General features: G+C 40.6%; 1 protein-coding gene across 3 annotated transcripts in view; it reads left to right on the plus strand.

Moving 5' to 3' along the window:
* Positions 1-20,700, plus strand: part of TENM2 (teneurin transmembrane protein 2) — an 890,342-nt gene that overhangs the window by 630,200 nt on the left and 239,442 nt on the right. For all 3 annotated transcript variants that reach the window (XM_063084119.1, XM_063084126.1, XM_063084134.1), the window contains one exon: positions 14,844-15,082. In XM_063084119.1, coding sequence (XP_062940189.1) covers positions 14,844-15,082 — 239 coding nt within the window. The remainder of the gene's footprint in view (positions 1-14,843; positions 15,083-20,700) is intronic.

Here is a 20,700-nt window from a genome sequence, read left to right on the forward strand (position 1 = left end):
ATGGAAGAATGGGGAAATGAATGGTTAATGCTTGATGGGTATGGATTTTTCTGGGAGATGATGAAAATGTTTTGGAGCTAACTAGAGGTGGTTGTTGTACAACATTGTGTATGCACTAAATGCCACTGAATTGTACACTTTAAAATAGTTAATTTACAAGGGTTCAGATCCCCATACTGCCCAGCCACCAAAAATAATAGTAATAATAAAAATAATAATAATTTTTAATGGCTAATTTTATATTATGTAAATTTCACCTCAATAAAAAGAAGAATTAAAAGACAACAAGTTGGAGGGTCAGTGTGTCTCCCTCAGTGTGAAAGGTCTACGTGAAGAAGAGACATCAAAATAGGCTGGAGAGTCTGTCTCTTGCTCCAGTCTTTTCCAAGAAAAGTGCTAAGAAAAAGCATTCCCTAAGCATGCCTGGAAATGGTTAACTTTGAAGTCACAACACAAAATACTAGTACATGTAATGTGATTAATACTGGTTATGGATCCAAGTGTGTGATGTGTTCACATCTGAAAGATTGCCACCATGGCCCCCATTCAGCACCACGGTAAATACAACTCCTCATACCGTTGTGAAGTTACTGAAGCACCAAAGATAAGGAAACACAGAAAAATGTGCTGGGCAGGACTCCTTTGTTACAGAAGGTGGGGAGGAAATGGAAGGATAAATGGGTTCTTCTACAGGTGGAGGAGGGTAAACATAACATTTTTTAGAGATGAAAATCACTCTGATTGTATTCGTTTAAAAGTTATTTGGAAGAGAAAAATTGCACCATGAGATCGTCATGTTTGCAGAGATACCAGACCTATGAAGATACTCTGCTCTGTAGGTGGACACAGAAATAACAGATAAGGAGCAACTACATTTACCAAAAACTTTTCCAGACTTACAGAAAGATTATCTCTGAGGTCCCAGTTACAAACCAGGCACTGGAACAGAGATTAGTGTAAGCCGTGCCTGAATATGTGAATCTGTTGGGTTGCTGTGGAGAGAAAGTGGGGGAAGACTATAAAATACACGGCATCACTAAGCAGAATCTTAGAAACTAATAAAAAATTCATTATCCCACTATTATCCAAAGCCATTGGGTGTCCACAGTAAAAATAATCAGCGTGATTATGGCCGATATACCTCAAGCATGACAGGAGAGTTGAGGAGAATTCCAATTTAAAAGATCAAGAAAACAAAGAGGCTGCCAAAAGCCTCCTCAGAACAGAAAGAGGTGCAGGTTTCTCAAATGAGAACATGGTCTTGTTTACCAAAATCTTGAAAACCAGAGTGACCGGGGATCCCTTGAGGAGGACACTACAGGACAAATAAAGAGAAGTATTATATCTGAGAGCAGACAGAAAACTTTAAAAATTCATCACCTTCTACAAGTGATCTTCAAAATCTTTTCAAGATTTAGATTGGTTCATGATTTTATTCATTTACTGAAAATCGATGGAGCATCACACATGTGCTGGGCACTCTTCCAGGGGCCGGGGATAGACTGGTGAGGAAGATGACAATCCTGGCCCTCGTGGAACGTGCATAACATTGGGGAAAGCAGATGATACTCAAGACGTGAATGAGCTGGCTACTCAAAGGGATGCGTGGTAAGCGAGTTGCCCAATGTAGGGTGAGGGGACAGGGCCTTATGCCCTGCCCCCTCAACCCGTCATGGGATGCAGAGTGTTCCCAGGCTGTAATCCTGGGTTGGGAAGAGCTGATCATGGAAGCCTTTCTGAGGAAGCAAGCTGTGAGGGAAGACTGGAAAGATGTGAGAAGGAGGGGCCGTGCAAAGTTCTGAGGAAAGAGCTTTCCAGGCTGAGGCAAACACTGTGTGACTACCCTGATGTGCGAAGGAGCTTCGCCTCTGGGAGGGACAGCAGGAAGTATGGTGGAAACCTCAGGGCAGAGCACATGAAGGCTAGAAAGGGGTTGCATAGACCACAATGAGATGCCTTGTGGACCATGACAAGGAGCAGGATGACTTCTAAGTAGAAAGGAACTGGAAGATTTTAAGCAGGGGAGTAATATGAGTTGACTTGTGTCTGTAGACACTGACAGACTCCTGTCAGGAAAATTGATATAAACGGCAAAAGCAGAAACAGAGAGACCTGTTTAGAGGCTGCTGTATGCATAAGCCAGGCACAAGTTGACATAGAGTGGTAAGAAAAGGATGAACATGTGTTGGAGGCAGAGAGGAAATTAACTGATAATCGATCAGGTGTTAGGAAAGGACAGGAACCACAGTGAAGCCCAGTGAGGCAGATGGCATGATGCCCACCCACATGCCACCCTCCAGGACTGAAGCATGCATTCTCAGTTGATGGGAGTGTGGGAAGCCAATAGATCTCATCCAAGTTCCTCTATGAGATGGGCCTTCAGCTACACAGAGCGACATCTCCCAAGGAACAGTCCACATCCAATGACTGGTCCATGTGAGGGTATGAAGTCCCCTCAGCTCAAATTGGAGCGACTCTGCAGAGGCATCCCAGCTCCAGAGCTCCCCGTGAGCTTGACCAAGGCCTCTTTGGAACAGTATCACAGTTCAGCTTCTCCCTCCACCCAGCCTGCTTCCTTCACTCCCTCACAGACGGTGTTCCCAAGAGCACTTTTTAATAAAAGTCCTGCATGCAGATTTCTTCCCATAGAATCTGCTTCCTGGGGGAGATGCCTGCACAACTAGATAAGTGATGGCTCCTTTAACCAGCATGGGTGAAGCCAAGAAGAGATGAAAAGTTTGGAGTGAAAACCAAGAGTTGTGTGTTGGTCACACTAAACTTGAGATGCCTAACTACATCCAAATGGAGATGGAGGAATAGGTGCAATATTGAGGAGTGGCTAGAATATTCTGGACAAAAGCCTAAGCCCTCAAGGCAGAAGTCAGATAAGATATCCAAGCTTTTACATCACAGAATCCTGGACTGAATTCCCCATGAGTCTCTTTTACCCTAGTCGTTTTTCAGATGGAATGCTTATAAATCTGCTTCCTTAGCTCAAAGATAAGAAATAGTTAAAACCCTTTGAAATTGGTCTAAAATCCAGATCCCAGTCCCTCAAATCCATGAATGATGTACTTCTTATCATGCCTACCCCTTCCTCCTGCCACTGGCCACTGGCTAACCGTGTTTCAGTCATAAATTAGGTCTTTCCAATCCTCAAAAATTAGGTCCTCCTCACCTCAGGGCCTTTGCATATGCTGTTGTCTCTGCTTTGGTTGCTCTCTTCTCCAAGCCTCACATGGTTGGCTGCTTCTCATCTTCAGATCTCCCATTATTGGTCATCTTCTCAGAGAGGAGTGACCACACTATTATAGTCCCACACTTTCTCTGTCTCAGTCCCTTGTTTCCTTCATGGAACTTCCCATATTTGTAATTATGTGTTTGTTGGTTTACATGGATTTGAGTTTTGTTTATTTGTTCTGTGTCTCCAATTAGAAATTCTCTTTGAGGATAAGGACTTATTCACCATTGTATTCAATGCATCTGGCACCGTGTAATACATATTCCATGCTCAATAAATATTGGTTGGATGGAGACTTCATATCTTAGATATCGTATTCATTGCAGAGGTGAAGGCAGTACGGTACATACATGTATTAAACACTTCCCGTGTGCCAGCATCTGTGCTCACAGATTGTGTACCGTGTTCTCTTTCAGCTATTCCAACACTTGTGTAATGTAAGTATTGTTATTATCCTGAGTTTTTAGACAAAGCATTTGAAGCCTAGGGAGATTAATTGGCTTTCCCCACATCATGCAATCCCTAGTGGAGTTGAGATTTGAATCCAGGTGCACCTGGATCCAAAGCCTGTACCTTTTCTACTCTACCATAACTTGAGTATTCCTTCAGCAGACATTTCTGAGCACCTACTATGAACAGTGAAAGATACTGTGAAGCAGAAGATGCGGGGCCTGACTTTCTAATTGGACTGGAGAGACAAGACAAACATGCAAGACAAATGTAATAGCATGAAGCAGAGCATGATAAAGGAACATACCCTAAGGTTTCTTCCAGCTCGAAAATTCTCTGATTCTCTGAATGGTACAGGCAATAAACGCGATGGGAGAAATCATTCTGCTTATTGATTATATCTGATGGTGTGCATTCTTTCTTCATCTACCTCTGGCTGTCGTGAACACAAACGTAAGTCCATTAGAAATGACTGTCTCTACACTCCCATATTACAGTGTATGGCGGATTCAAGGTCAACTTTGAAGTCAAAGTCAGAGGTCTTTGTTTTTTTTCCCCTACTGTATCAAGACTCTAACCAATTAACTTGAAAAAAGTCAACAAGTTAACAACTCCAGGGGAAATAAAAAGACTCTCCATCTGATCCCAAAGACGCTGAAATGGATTTGCTCACAAAACACCAGGTTTCTTTAGTGACCTCGAGAGACCTTGCCTGTCATACTGAGCAGTATATCATTTCATGGAGAAAAAAAAGTTTTACCATGAAAAATGCTATGTTATATCACAGTGTGACACTATTTAAATATCAAGAGTCGAAGCTTCTATTTAGAAAACGGAAGGCAATAAATTGAGTTGCTAATTATTCCAGCTGTGAATATTTTTGGTATGGCTGCAAATTTTGAAGAGGGCAAAATAGAGGATTTTCCTGTTGTTAATGACATATGCAAATGTAGTCACAGTCCCCTATGAGCTGAAAGGTTCAGGGATGAGAAACCTTGAAAGCCTATTTTTCATTGAATCAAAATTGGTTTGCATCTAAGCTTAGGTAACCATGATATGAAATGGACTTTTAATTATACTAATTGGGTTATTGGAGTTTTTTAAACTTGGGAAGTAGTAATTTAAAAAAAAAATTAAGTTTTGTTTTAAAAGCAACAGTTCACTTCTCAACCCAAGCATAAATTTCCAACCAGAAGAAGAGAGCAAGCACATAAGTAATATCTCCAATCCTTTATCTTCCTAATAAAATTTTTTTGGGGGGTGAGGGAGGGTGCATGCTAATGCATCACTGTGCAAATTAGGACAACTCATTTATTTAATAAACATTTTAAATGAGCTGGGCACTATGCTAGGTCAAGGAGATGATTTAGTAAAGAGCAAGTGATTAATAGCTACATTTATGGACCATTCGCTGGATGCCAATCTCAATGGCAAGCATTCCATGTGAATAAACTTACCCAGTCCCACTAACAAGCCCATGAAGTAGGTACATACTATCATTCTCAACCTCCTAGTTAGGTTAAGTAACTTGCTCAAAATCACACAGCAATAAGTATAGAAGACAGGATTCAAACCCTGGTTGTCTGAGGTTAGAATCTGCAGGCTTATCACTGCCTCCTCAGCATGATCCTGCTGTTTTTAAAAATAATTAAATTTATAATAACAATAATAAAGGAATGTTTATAGGTAGAAAAAGTGTGACTATAAACATCAAATGTTTACCAGTCTATCTCAAGAGTGCAGGAGAATTTTGCTTTCTAAACACTGCTAAAAAAAAAAGTAAAGAGGACACCAAAACATGGAAAGACATTCCATGCTCATGGATTGGAAGAGTTAACATTGTGAAAATGTCCATACAACCCAAAAGCGACCTGCAGATTCAGTGCAATCTCCATTATAATATGAATGACGTACTTCACAGAAATAGAAAAAACTATCTTAACATTCATATGGAACAACAAAAGACCCTGAATAGCCAAAGTAATCATGACCAAAAATAAATAAATAAAACCGGAGGCATTACACTACCTGACTTCAAACTACACTACAAAGCTGTAGTAACCACAACAGTATGGTACAGGCATAAAAACAGACACAAGGACCAATGGAACAGAATAGAGAACCCAGAAATCAGCTCAGGTCCTTACAGCCAACTGATCTTTGACAAAGACACAAAGAACATACACTAGAGAAAGGATAACCTCTTCAGGAAATGGTGCTGGGAAAACTGGATATCCCTGTGAAGAAGAATGAAACTAGACTCATACCTCTCACCACATACCAAAATCAACTCAAAATGGATTAAATACTTAAGTATAAGACCTGAAACTATAAAACTCCTAGAAGAAAACATAGGGGAAATACTTTGGGATGTAGGTCTGGGCAAAGACTTTATGAATAAGATCCCAAAAGCACAAGCAACAGAAGAAAAAATATACAAGTGGGATTATATCAAATTTAAAAGTTTCTGCGCAGCAAAGGAAACAATCAACAGAGTGACAAGACCACCTACAGACTGGGGGAAAATATTTGCAAACTATACATCTGACAAGGGATTAATATCCAGAATATGCAAAGAACTCAAACAACTTTGCAGCAAAAACCAAATAATCCTATTAAAAAACAGGCAAAGGAGCTGAATAGACATTTTTCAAAGGAAGACATAAAAATGGCCAACAGGTACATGAAAAAATGCTCAACACCACTAATTATCAGGGAAATGCAAATCAAAACCACATTGAGATATCATCTCAACCAGTTAGGCTGGCTATTATCAAAAAGACTGAGAATGACAAATGCTGGTGAGGATGTGGAGAGAGGGGAACTCTTTTACACTTTTGGTGGGACTGTAAATTAGTACAGCCATTATGGAAAACAGTTTGGAGGTTCCTCAAACAACTATGAATAGAACTGCCATACAATCCAGCAATCCTACTGCTGGGTATATATGCAAAGGAATGGAAAACATCATGTCTAAGGGACACCTACACTCCCATGTTTATTGCAGCTCTATTTACAATAGCCAAGAGTTAGAACCAACCTAAATGTCCATTGATGGATGACTGGATAAGGAAAGTGTGGTATATATATATATACAATGGAATACTACTCAGCCATAAAAAAGAATGAAATTCTGCCATTCACAGCAATGTGGATGAGCTTGGAGAAAATTATGTTAAGTGAAATAAGCCAGGCACAAAAGGAGAAATAACACACGTCAGCACTCATAAGTGGGAGAAAAGAAGGAAGGAAGGAAGGACCACAAGAAAGAAAGAAAGACCACAATAATACATTGAACTTTCAGAAGGACAGAATAGACCTAAGGTTAGTAGAGGTGGGAAAGGGGGAGGTGGAAGGAAGTTAAGGGAGAAATTGGATAAGGGATACAAAGATTAATTATGATTTGTAGTGATGAAAATGCTAATAATATTGATTTGATCATCACATATAGCACACAAATATAGTCAACTCTATACCCCATAATTATGTATAATCAATTATGTTTCAAATAAAAATTTTTGAAATAAAGTATTAGCAAATTTTAAAAAACTTATATGCTTGATTTTTTTAATACTGTATACATTTTACATTTGCAAACAGCAAAATGAAGACAGAACACTTAAAAGATTGCCTGGTTTTGCTATTCATATAGTGGCTGAGCAGTGCAGGATCCAATGTCTCCTTTCTTGTTATCTCTCTTTTTTCCATCTCACGCTCTGTGACTCTTTCTCTTTTTTCTTTCTCTCCACACCCCATGTCTCTCTCTCTGTCTCTCTTAGAAGCCCACCCATCAAATTTTCCCTCAACCACCACCCCTGCTTCTCATATTGGAGACTACAGTGATGGTGCCAGAAAGTGTGATAGTTATTTAACCTCTCTCCAGCTAAATGTTTTATTATAACTCCTGAAAACCTAATTACAGTAACTTTACATGCTACAGTACCCTTTATGGGCTGCCTCTTTATTAAACTTACTCCTTTAGAGACAATAAATTTGATGCTTCAAAGGGTATGGCCAGAACCAGCGAAATGTGATAATATCTTTAGTCTCCTAGTGCATGCCTGATCCCCCTCACTGAGCATCACACCCCCATTCCCAGAGTGTTTCTGCCTCTATGCTTTCTCTGCCACTGCATGTATAATATTAAAAATATTGTAGAGATTAATGGGCTGTGAATCAATATTTTAATCCGCTCCTCTGAATACCTGTGAGTTTATTTACTGGAGAGGTCAATTTTCTCGGTAGAACAACAGTCAACACCTGTTTTCCCTGATAACCAGAGCTGCTTCTTTGCACACAGTGCTATGCTGAGACCATTCAAGACTTTCACTGTGTTCCAAGAATATTTGCTGCAGCAAACTTCATGAGCAAAGGGGAACTACACATCTGCACTGTTAGTCATTAGTTGTCCTGGTTATCTTCATGGTGCACTGAGTTGAGATACAGGGGTACAGAAGAGAGAAAGAGAGAGAAAGCCTTGACCTTTGAAGTTGAGGCAGCACAATTATTTGTGTAGTGCGTTTCTGTTTCACAGCCCTGCTGGGATTTCCCCCTAGGAATAAAGCCAAATCAACAGAAAATAGGGAGACTGCCTCTTAGGATCCCACTGGTTGCAAGCTGAAAAATGGTGCTTGGTGTTAAAGGATTTTATGTATTATTTGTTTCTTTGGTAGGGCTGAAAGTTAATGATTGAGTTTTCTTGTGATTGGCTCAAAAGGAGAGAGAGAAATCTTCTGTTGGGGACTAAGGTAGTTTAGGCAGACACGACTTCTCAAAGCTTCAACTCTAGTTTAGTCATGCTCCTTCTGGATCATAAGAATAAAATAAAAATTCACAGTATTTTGAATTGTTTGGGCTCTTCTTGCATGGATGCTATGTGTGAGTTTTTTATTTGTTAGACTTCTTTTAAAAATCTGCCATGGTTTTTGAATCAGGGGAAATGCGTGCCCTTAATTTTCTAAGCCAATTTGAAGCAGAAGCCTGGTTTACCAAGATTCTGCCTCAAATCCACATCTTTGCTGTCATGTAAAGTGCAGGGGAAAATGGTTGTTAGGCTGTTAGGTATGCTCTCTCAGTTTTTATTAAATGGTTTTGTTTCCACATGAGGAAAAGTGATGACATTTACCAAAAAGATTGATAGTTTAGAGTAAAATGATGATCACTGCTTTTTTTTTTTTTTTTTTTTTTTTTGCCTTTATTTGGACATCAACCTCGATCACTGCATGTGATTTCTTGAGAAATCACAGGGACCCAGGATACAAAGCTGATTACAAAAGGGACTGTTCTCCCTCAGCCTTACTGTTCAATCCCAACCCCATACCCTGTGCCTGGCAGAATGCTGGGTGCTAGAACTAAAGGCCCCAACCCCCGACCTGGCTAGGAGAGGAAAGATGTGCGCAAGCTCCTTTTTTATTTTTTGTAAGACATCAAGGACTGGTTTTCTCTGTCTCTTGGAGTGTTAGCAAACTCCAAGGACAGCACTTTGGTGGCCCCTCATTTGCCTCTCCTTTCCAAGGCACAAGTGGCCAATTCTGAAAGCAATTGAGTTGTGCTTGAAAAATGTCAAGTGCATTTGGAAACTACACATTTTTGCTGACGCCTGGAGTCCTGAGCTGAGCTACTTCCATGACCGACTGCTGGGAAGAAGTTCAGTTGGGGCATCACAAGTGATTCATCGGAACACACTGAGCAGGCCCCTGAGGGGGCAAAGCTGTCTTAATAGCCTGTTCAGGGAAATATCAGGAGAAATCCCCTAAGTCTTCCCAGTCCTCCCTGTGACCATCTGGCCAGACCATTACCTGTGGGTCTTACTTCATTTTATTTTGTTTTATTTTCCTGCAGCATGTGCCTGCCATCCTTGGGTGAATCACAGCTGGCATTTTCCCAACTTTTTTAATGAAAATTTTTAAACATAGAAAAGTTGGAAGAATAGTGTAATGTGAGAAAAACCACCTAGTTTTAACAATTGCTATTATTTTGCCACATTTGCCTTATTTATCTATCTGTATATAGAGAGACAGATCTTTTTGCTGAATCATTTAAGTCACAGACTTCATGACACTTCACCCTAAAGACATCTGCATTCAAAGCTTGCATTTTATTTTATTTTAATTTATTTCTTTTTGTAGCTGGCTGGTACTATTTTTGTAGCTTGGCCTTATAATGCTGCACTCTTCAAAGTTTGCATTTTAAAAAATGTATATGCATGCTAACCATTTAGTGTGTTCTCTGTAAATTGGACACATCTGGAAAGTGCAAAAATGATTAGGATTGAGTATCTTAAACTTGAACACACATCTAAATCACCTAGGGAGCTCTTTAACTGATATACTCCCAGACCCCATCCTCAGATCTGGATGGAATTTGTACTTTTTTAACAGAGCACTCAAGTGATGCTAAAGCAGGTATTTTGAGGACACCATCTGAAGATCACTTCTTCAGAATCTTTCTTTCTTAATTTGCTGAATTTAATCTTCTATAGATTTGTAACACCAAGGTGTAGCTGTATAGTGGGAGAAACAGGATTTACATGTCTTTGGTATTTTTCTTTAATCATTTTAAGCACCAGAAACTAGGAAGAATGGATGTGATTACTAGATGAGTTTCATTTAGCTGTAATCATTGGAGATGCCATGATGCCAATGAGCAGCCTGAGAGATCCCATCCAGCAAGGGTTAATGCAATACCAAAAAGAAGTATGCAGGTTGTTTGTATGTGGAGGGATTTGGCTATATATATATATGTATGTATGTATATATATATATGTATATATATGTATGTATATGTATGTATATATATGTATGTATATGTATGTATATATATGTATGTATATATGTATGTGTATATATGTATATATATATGTATATATATATGTATATATATATACACTTGTCTGTGTGCACATATGCAAACTCATAAATCTGTTTAAAAAACGGGTCAACATGGCAGAAGGAACCTTAATTTTAAAATTAAAAATGTCAGCTGGCCAGTTGCTCAGTTGATTAGAGAGTGGCCTTATAACACCAAGGTCACGAGTTTAAATCCCCCTCCCAGCCAACCATGAAAAAAAAAGTAAATTAAATTTAAAATGTTCACAGTACTGTCCTTTAGCATTCATTATTTTGGCCTGGGTAAAGGTTGCAAGTCATTCATTTAAAAAAGATTTGTTGAGAACTCACTATGTGTCAGGCTCTATTCCAGATGTTAGGATACAGTGTCAAACAAATCAGACAAAATAGCTAATTATTTTAAATTTCTTAGAAATTCAGTTCTAATGAGAGAGACAGACAATAAATAATACACAAATATATACTTATAATGCAAAAAAATAAAACTGTTATAATAGGAGAGAGAGTAAAAGTGATGAAAGGGGCCAAGGAGGATATCTCTGAGAAAGTGATACCAAGGCAGAGTTGAATGACTCTGAACAAGCTGTGCAGGTATTTCTGGGCAGAAGGAACCACAAGTGCAAAGGCCCTGACGCAGGAAGGTGCAATATGATGAAGAACAGGAGATGGACGTTGTGACCAATGGAGTGAGCTAGGGTAAGAGTGAGAGAAGATTCAGTTGGAGAGATGGCCAGAGGGCAGACTATGCAGGTATTTGCGGGCCATGGAAAAGGCTTCTGATTTCATTATTCCAAATGTTATTGGATGCCTTTATTGAAGGAGGAAGGGGAGCTGGTGACATGCGACATGATCTGACTTCTTTTTTTTAGAAGGAAGTGTGGGAAATAGACTGGATTATCAAGGGAACAATTTTAGGATCTCACGAAGCAATCCCATGTGTTAGATATAATAATCATATTCTATTTTTCTCATAAGTGAGTACATTGAAAATAATGTCAAAGCCAATTTAAACTTCTTAATCTTCGTATTGTTGCTCTTTTATTGCTCAAACATTTCTATTTTCAATTTATTTATTCTGTCTACAAATAAGACTAATCTTCAAGCACTGATGTTAAGACTCTAGAGATATCAAGAGTGATGTCTACCAGTATCATATATCCAGGAGTTCACATTCTGGTTGGGGACAGACACTATATATATATACACAAGTGCATAAACAGATACGTAAGTGCACAGAGTAATGAGGGGAATGTTAGAATAGGTTTCCCAGGTAGATGACTGGAAGGTGAGTAGGAGCTAGCTAGGCTGGGTCAGGTGGGGCAGAATAGGAAAAGCCATTTGAGAGGGCATTGCATGGTATTCACAAAGCCATGGTGGCAGGAACAGGCTTGCTAAGGGGAGACGCGTCTCTTGGTGTGGCTGAAGCACAGAGTTTGTGGGAGCTGGGAGCACAAAGTTAGAGATAAGGATGAAAAGTTGGGTAGTAGTTGCAGAGCACCTGACCCGTATTGAAACTTAGATTTCCTCTTTTAGGCATTGGAGGATAACCAGGGATTTGTAAGACAGGGCCCAGTGGCATTTGTGGCTTGGGAAGAAAAGCAGGAAGGCTAAAGGAGAGGGTTGGTGAGAGAGGTTTTCAGAAATAAAACTGGTGGGATTCTTTAGCCTATCTGAAGGAAAGGAAGGAGGTGAAAGTGCCCACAGTGTCTTACGTAATTGGCAATAACAGGAGTCCAAGAGGAGTGGGTTAGGGGAGGTAAAGGAAAACAGTGTGCGTTTGCTTGTGACTTGTTCAAGATAGCCACAGAACACAGAAAATGAGATGTCCAAACACAATAGGAATGTGGGTCTGGACCTCAGGGAAGAAGTTGGGGATCTGGAGACTTCGATGCCGTGGGAATGGGTAAGATTGCTGCAGAGTGATAACTGGTGTTCGGATATTTTTGAATACTCATTAATGACTCCTTATGATGCCTTTAAATTCCTTTGTTTTAGTTTGATTTCCTATTTCCACCACCAGCTCTTGGAGAATTGTCCAAGAAATAAAGTTGAAGGAGTTTTAAATCAAATCCCAGAGCTCTTCCATCACCCTGGCTTTCTGCTCTGTGTGTGTTTGGGCTTCATTATAAGGGAGTGGACTATTGTTTAGTGATTTAGAGAACTCTTCAGGTGTTTGTTTGACATGTGTCAAGCTTTAAATTAAAACTCAGGTTTCAGGGCTCCTTATGTGGCTCTGAAGAATTAATAATAAAAGCTTCACATAATGAACTGAGCGCTTACTAGGAGACACACCTAGGTTAAATGCTTTTCCTACATGATCTTCTGTAATCCTCACAACAACCAGATATGAAGTACCTATGCTCTAATAAATACCTATGCCCCATTTTATAGATAAGGAGGTGGAGGATCTCAAGAGCAGCATTAGATAATTACGTGACCTTACTTGTCCAGGAACGGCACTGCCAGGATGCCAATCCAGGTCTGTCTTGCTCCAAAACACTTCTTTAAACACCATGCCTACTGCCTCTTCATCCAAAAGGCTCTTTCAATCTGGAGCATTGAAAGAGAGCTATGGGACAAGGAATCCAAAGCCTTTTTTATGGAATCAAACTTCTATGCTTTATTCAGATCATTATAGAACAAATAAAATTTAAATATAAGTTATTTTAATGTTAGCTGTGTTAAATAATTCACCAATCAGATACTCATTTTCTGACATGATTGTCAGTCATACTGGGCTCTTTGGATCTCTGTCAAGGATGAAAATACTTTCAAGGTTTTATCTGGAAGCAGCCACGATACACAAATTTGTAATGGCAGCGATCTTGCCTCAAATCCCTCTGGGAAAGTCAGCCAAGTCCCACACACAAGGGCAGTGTGGTGTAGTAGGTCTGATTAGAGTTTCTAAAAGCTCTAACGAGATGTAAAAAATAAACAAATAAAATAAAAAGTCAGGCACACTGGAGTATGAGCCCCAACGACCCTGCTTGCTAACTCCTACCTTCAGCTTTCCTATCTATAAAACAGGTATACCCACCTCTCAGGGTTGATGTGAGGTTTAGTTGCAAGTAAAACATGCAACTACAGAAAACACGCAAAACAGTTACAAAGTTGTAACTGACACATTGTAAGTGGTCAATAAATAAAGTTGTACCTACTGAAGATGTGAGGAGAAAGAAAATAACTGTATTAACAATTTGAAATCTTAAGAGTTGTAGCTGAGTGAAACTACCAAATAATGAGAGGACTTCATTCATTCGTTTGCGCATTCACTAAAGTCTCCCCTACCTACTGGGCTTTGAGTTGGGTACTGGGAACATTAGGATGGACAAGGTACAAAATAAGACATAGTCCCTGTCCTCCAGCTGCTCAGACTATACAGTCTACTTTACCTGAGCCTTATATTCCACTGTATTTTTCCTGGTAGGCAAGTCATTGTTTTAAGCAAGGTGTAGCAAAGTCACATTTGAAGTCTTGCAAATGGCATGTATAAGAGAGAGAATAATCTATTGTCAGAGAATTGATGGTCCATGAATGGTTCTTGGAATAATAGTGTTCTGAACCCTGAGGAGTAGTGCTATCCTTGTCTACACCACGTGACCTACTGTATGGTTCTACTATGTGGTTGTCACAACATAGTTCTGCCTACTGAGAACGTCCTGTTCGCTTGATAGGCAAAGATGTTTCTAAAGAAATAACCACGATCACATGACCTATACAGGCAGTTTCAGCACAGGAAGCAGGATAAAAGGAGGAGGTCAAAGCAGCTCAAGAACAAGGGTCGAGAGAGAGTTTACTGTAACACTTAAAAGCAGAGACTCTATTGAAAGACAGAGCTCTGGGTTTAAATCCTGGGACATTTGCTTGACTTCTGCAAACCTGATTTCTCATTCCTAAAATGGGGATATTATAATAATATTTCCTTTGTAAATAGTTGTCACAATATATTTCAAGTGCCTTTCAATAGTAGGTATTTAATACATAATAAATCTTAGCATCATCATTATTGTCATCATCTCTGAGTGACTGACAGTAATTTGATTTCCATATTTGCTCCGAAAAATTTGCAGGATTATTGTGGGAGATAAAATCTGGATGCATATGTGAAAGCATAGAATTATGCAAGTTTATGGAATTAATTCATATCACTATGAAACGTAACGTTCGCCCTTTCTTTCACTGCAGGGTAAGTTTGGTTAACTAGGACTATATTAGGACTATACAAATAAGAGGGAAAGAAAAAGCAGCTAAGCATTCCTCAGTAGCCACCCACGGCCACTCTGACTCTTTCCATTTTCTGGCAGGCACTTCCTCTTTAAGACCTCCTCGGGAAGCACCCCCCTGTTTAGCAGCTCTTCTCCGGGATACCCTTTGACCTCAGGAACCGTTTACACACCACCGCCCCGCCTGCTGCCCAGGAACACCTTCTCCAGGAAGGCCTTCAAGCTGAAGAAGCCCTCCAAATACTGCAGCTGGAAATGTGCTGCCCTCTCCGCCATTGCCGCGGCCCTCCTCTTGGCTATTTTACTGGCATATTTCATAGGTAAGTCAGGGCAGCCTTGTTGGCCAATCCTTGTTGTGAGAAGGTGGGGGAAGGCCATGGACTTGTAAATTTAGAGGCCCTCTATTGTCTGTACAATTTGCTTGTTGGCTCCTAAAAGACATAATAATGAGTGATGGATGGGAGTGATTTTTCCCTCCTGAAATCCACTTAAATCTGAGTTTCTCCTTCATGATTCTAAACAACATTTGTCAGAAATTAAATTTAGCCATCCTTACTTTATCCCTTCTTGAAGATGAGCTAAGAATTGTTACGCCTGCAAATCCTTCCCTTACTCCCAAAGCAGCCTTTTAGTCTTCTCCTTCATTGCATTGTAACCCAGGTCTATGCTCTGAAATTCATGCAACATTGGGTAACTTCAGCCAAAAACCGGAGAGGAGGAGAATCATGGTCCGCACAACTGAGAACATGTTAACTGGAGAAAAAGCCAAAGTAGCCAGTTTATTTTCTGAAACACAAATAGGATTGAGAATCCAGAGCATCAAACCAGGTCTTTGTACATAATCAAATCACTCAGACACAGTTAACCTTGCCCAATCCCTCCCTTTGCCTCTGTCCCCTTAGCCTCAACTCTCATCTCACCCTGTGAGACTGAATCTGAATCAGGGTCGCCTCTCATAGCAGCTGTGCTCCTGGTGACTCTGTGTGATTTAGAGTGGCAGATACATGGAGATGCTGAGGTACCTTTCTTCGCATGCTGAGGATGTTGGTTTGCATCCATGAGGTGTACCAGGCAACTGTGGAAAGCAGCAGATGCTGAGAGCTCAGGGGCAGGTGCCACATGCATGTGAGCATCCCCAGCACAGAGCCCCAGTGCCACTGCTCTGTCAACTGAGCTTGCCACTGGCACATCTCCTGCACAAGCAGAGGCTGTGGTGATGTTTATTAAAGTTTATTTGAAACGCTCGATGGTTGTGGCTTGGTTTCAGGGCAGCTATAACAGCCATTCCCAGTTTGGCTGTGCCATGTTGCAAAGCAAACCTATAAAACACCAGCTAACAGAGACTAACTCCAAAGCAGTTTCCAACAAGTATGCTAAAATTCTTCCCATTTAAGAGAAAATAAAAGTCAACCTTGACTATACTGGCCTTGCCCTTTCCCCCAACATAAGTCTCCCTCTGGCTCAGCAGTGAGGGCTTCTAGACTTTCATCTTTCCCAGGCAGCCAGCATGGGGCCTGCTAGAGAAGGAACGGGTCCAGCACTTCCGAGACCATTTTACCAAAGTTTGCCTGATGGCAGAGGAGCATGACCGTGCACCCACAGAGATCTGGGGCCCTGCCCAAGGCAGACCAATACAACCCAGAAATGAATGTAGATTTTTTACTCTCTTCCATAATATAGCTATGCTTGTCTTAAGATGGAAAAATAGGCATTTATATCCCTTACCAGTTGCATTTTTCAGGAATGTCCTCCAAAAGTGAGAACTTGACACTCCAGGGAAAGGTACTGTGTGCATGCGGGGCTTTGCAAAAGTCTTTGTGCTCTAAACCCCAGATCTGCATGGGGACTGAGATCTGACACCCAAGCACCCCTAATGTCAAGTCACGTCTGCTTCTCACTTACCTCTTGATGAAGGATGGAGCCATGGATTGACTGAGGGAGGGGGAAGGATGTCTGTTGCCCCCCACAATTACTCGAGTAGAATCTTTTGTGTTGTTAGAGATAGTTATGTGTGCTTCCCAGGTGGTTGTTTAGTGGCTCAGTGGAAACAAATGAATGTGCCTTTGGGGTCTTTGCATGGTCTGGCTTTGTGTCAGAAACTTCAGAAAGGGTCCATGTGCTCACTTTTCAGGTTTAATGTTGTGCTGGGCCAGTGGGCACCATGGGGAGCTCAGATATAGAAACTGAGGCACTGCCTGCCTCTGCCAATAGCATCCCCAGTGCACCTCGTACTCCACTTGCAGGAGAGAGATAGATGGCTACTGCCTGATTTATTGAGCTTGATAGTTAAAATATAATAGCTTTCTGTAAGGGCGATCATACAAATGGGAAACGGTATAGTGAGAGTTTAATGTTTTAATCGGGTGTGTAACTTGTAAATGATGGATTAGGAAACATATTTATTTTCAGTCTGGAGGCTACTGGAAGCTGGACCTGAGCATCTTAGGATGGTTTATTAGTTTATAATCCATCATTTTCTATTATGTATGCTTTAGGTAAGATTATGCTTTGACCCTGGAGTATTGAGGAATAGTTTATGACTCAAAATGAGTGATGGAAAAAGCCAATTTACCCAGCAGTGATGGCAGTGAGCATAGAGCTACAGGACTACTCTCCAGAGGTGATCACAGGACTGCAAACACAGTGAGGGGTCAGGGTCCTGAGTGCTGATCTTGTCCGCAGTGATCCCTTCCTTCTTAGCCTTGGCAAAGTTGTTTGCCTTCTGGGTCTTGGTTTCCTGAGTATAACATGGGGGCATGACGGATATTTACGTGCAGAAACTCTGAAGTACGGTGAAGATTAATTAATGTGTATAAATCACTTTGAAGATGAAAAAGCAGTATATTATTAATTACAAAGCTGCAGGGGCATAAACAGTGCATTGCAAACACAGAGGAAAGTACTGTTGGGAGCAACCGGTGATTGTGCCTACCTAGAAAACAAGCCATCAGGGAAGGAAAGAAAGGCAACATAGAAACCGAGGCCTTCCTATTAAGGAGACCCGAGCTTTTAAGACTCGAGTCCATTCTGGTTCACACATGACTCTCCATGCCACTAGAACATGACAGGTCCTGAAATTGAAGAACCAGCCCCAGGACATTTATGAGCAGGCAGTAGGTTCAGGCCTGCCAGGCACTGGGACAAACAGGTCAAATTATCTTCCTTGCATGTTCAAACCCATAGAGAGAAGACTTTCCAGAAATGAGCAATTTGGAACAGCTCAGCCTCACCACAAGTTCCTCCATAGATCCAGGCATGTGGGCGGGTGTAAAAGCAGAATGCCAGCCCTTGTGCAAGCTGGAAGACAGGGGCCTTTACCAACTCAGAGATGATCCATTAATTCCTCCTCACACAGCTGGGGCCAGAGAACTTCTATGTCCTGCTCTTCCATCAGGTCCTCTCTTTGCCAAATTCTCCCAGTGTACAAAACATCCTGGGAGAAGTTACTCTGAAAAGCTGCGAAGGCCGCCAGGGACCACTCTGTGTACCATCAGCCTCTGAACCAAGTGGCTCTTAGGGAACACTGGTTTAGGAGAATTTGGCTATGAAACAAACACAAGAGAGTGTCCTTCTCTGGAAGTTGTCCTTCTCTCTTAGTCAGTTCAAGTACTTTCATTGCCAGCAATGCCCGAAGTCACCTACTTAGGTATGGGAATCCAAACCCGTGACCTTGGAGTTATAAGGCTGCACTCTAACCAACTGAGCTGACCAGCCAGCCCTGAGTCACACAGCCAATGCAGAGGTTATCTGTTATATACCAAATGTACTGTTTTTAATCTTCATAGTATACATAACAATAACTGTTTAGAACCTTCTACCTGCTTAGAACTAGAAGCATTTCCACTTAAAGAACTTTTATAGAATTATTCAATTTGAATCATATCCCAGTCAGCAACATACATTCTAGAAGAAAATAAAATTGTCATGTTACAATCATCTGACAAGTGCTGATGACACGGCCCAGAGGCTAATCACCTGGCTAGGTAGTTGCAAGGTCAACACTAAGCCCTGGTCTCCTGATGATCAGTCTAAGGTCTTTCCCTGGACTTCTCTCTCCTCAAAATTGCAATTAGCCAGTTTCTCTAACACTCTATGAAATCTAAATGATCCTATTTGTGGCATTAACTCACCTTTTCTAGTTCTGTCCTCATTAGCAAGAGTGAGTAATTGGTCCCTCTCCTTCCCGAATCATCTTCTAACACAGTGGACAGAAATCATAGCTCCACCTCATTCTCTTAACCAGTCCTCATATTTCTGCTTTCCCAAATATCTTCTGTTACAGGGATCAGTAAACTTTTTTACAGATAGCAAGTATTTTTGGTTCTGTGGAATATGCAGTCTCTCTCACAACTACTCAACTCTGCTCTCGTAACTCAAAAGCAGCCATAGATGATGTGTAAACAAAAAGCCATGGTTGTATGCCCATAAAACGTTAATTATGAACACTGGAATTTGAATTTTATGTAGTTTTCATGTGTCATGAAATAGATTCTTCTTTTGTCTTTTTCCCAAGCCATTTAAAATGTAGAACCATTCTTTAGGTCATGTGCTGTACAAAGACAGATAGCAGACTGCATTTGGCCCACAGTGGTTTGTCAACCCCTGTTTGATTATATTACTGCTATTTCCTAAGAATGCCTTTTCAGGGTATCTTCAGCTTTATGAAAAAGAAATTGCTTTCCAACTGGCTAAGAGTCCAACCATATGTCCACTGTAAATGAAACAGGTGACTGACATTTTCTGATACTGCTATCCTATTTCACAATGAATAATACATCTGACTTTCTGGCTCAAACCAAAAAGTAGGAAAAGCAAGCCACTTTTCTGTTTAGTTAAAAGCTTTCTATGGGATAAATTTTTTCATTCCAATAGCATAGCTTTTAACTAGACTACTTGAAACAGTGCTCCAACTCTTGAATGGAGTGGAATTGCCTAGCCTTGTTATGTCAGGTTCCTCTGCAAAATTATTGCCTGTCTTTAAAACTTACTTGGCTCCTGATGCCTTCTTTGTTGAGGTTTGCTGGGTCATCGAATGACATCATCGTTTTCCTATCCTGGGTAGATTTAGTTTCCTTAAAGGACGTAGAAGTTCTCACAAGGCTACCCCACATCAAAGAAGAAAGATGCTTCTGATTTGTGACTTTGCTGCTTAAATCTAGATAATCCTAGACATTTTCAGACAGAAGAGTCAACACAACAGTTCAGGATGACACAGGACTCAGAGTATCACCCCTGAGTTAAAGACAATACAGAACTTCTGCTGAGCTTCTGTCAAAGATTCTTCACGTGGTTGGAAAAGGAAGGAGGTCGGGAGAAAGATAAGAGCATTTATGTCATCCTAAATTAGTTCTTAGCGCTTCAGATCTCTGCCAAACTAAAATACGTATATATATATTAGAAAGTCACCTTGTCTTTTTTCACTACAGTAATTCCTGCCAAATATGAAATACTATGTTTTAAGTAAGCTGCTCAACGCTCTGTCTTCTGCCACTCTGACTTTGATCTGAGAAGAACACGGGCCATCAACATGTCAGAATGTTAAAAGTGTGGTAATTTGGGGTGCTTTCAGTTTCTTTTGAAAACAATGAGAGATTATTTTCTATGGAAACTAAAAGCCTACCATGTGTTTAAAGTTGCTACATTTGAAAATTGAAATGTTGAGACTCATACTGATGAATCCTGTGTTCTCAGCTGCTATTTTGTGTATTCTCATTTCACTGAACAGAGCAGGTTTGGGGAAACATAAAGAAAATGACAGAAAGTGATGTGAACAGTATCCTTGCCTGGCATCCTTTGTGAGGGCGCAGTCTAGGGAAAATGTTGGCTCTCTCATTCAAACTCACTGTTCTTAGACTGTCGAGAGAGATGGAACACCTCACCCTCTGTATGAATTCCAAATTGTGTATTTAACTCCCGTGGTCTAAAGGGCAAAATGCTA

The sequence above is a fragment of the Cynocephalus volans genome, chromosome 2, assembly GCF_027409185.1.
Source record: "Cynocephalus volans isolate mCynVol1 chromosome 2, mCynVol1.pri, whole genome shotgun sequence".
Lineage (NCBI taxonomy): Eukaryota > Metazoa > Chordata > Mammalia > Dermoptera > Cynocephalidae > Cynocephalus > Cynocephalus volans.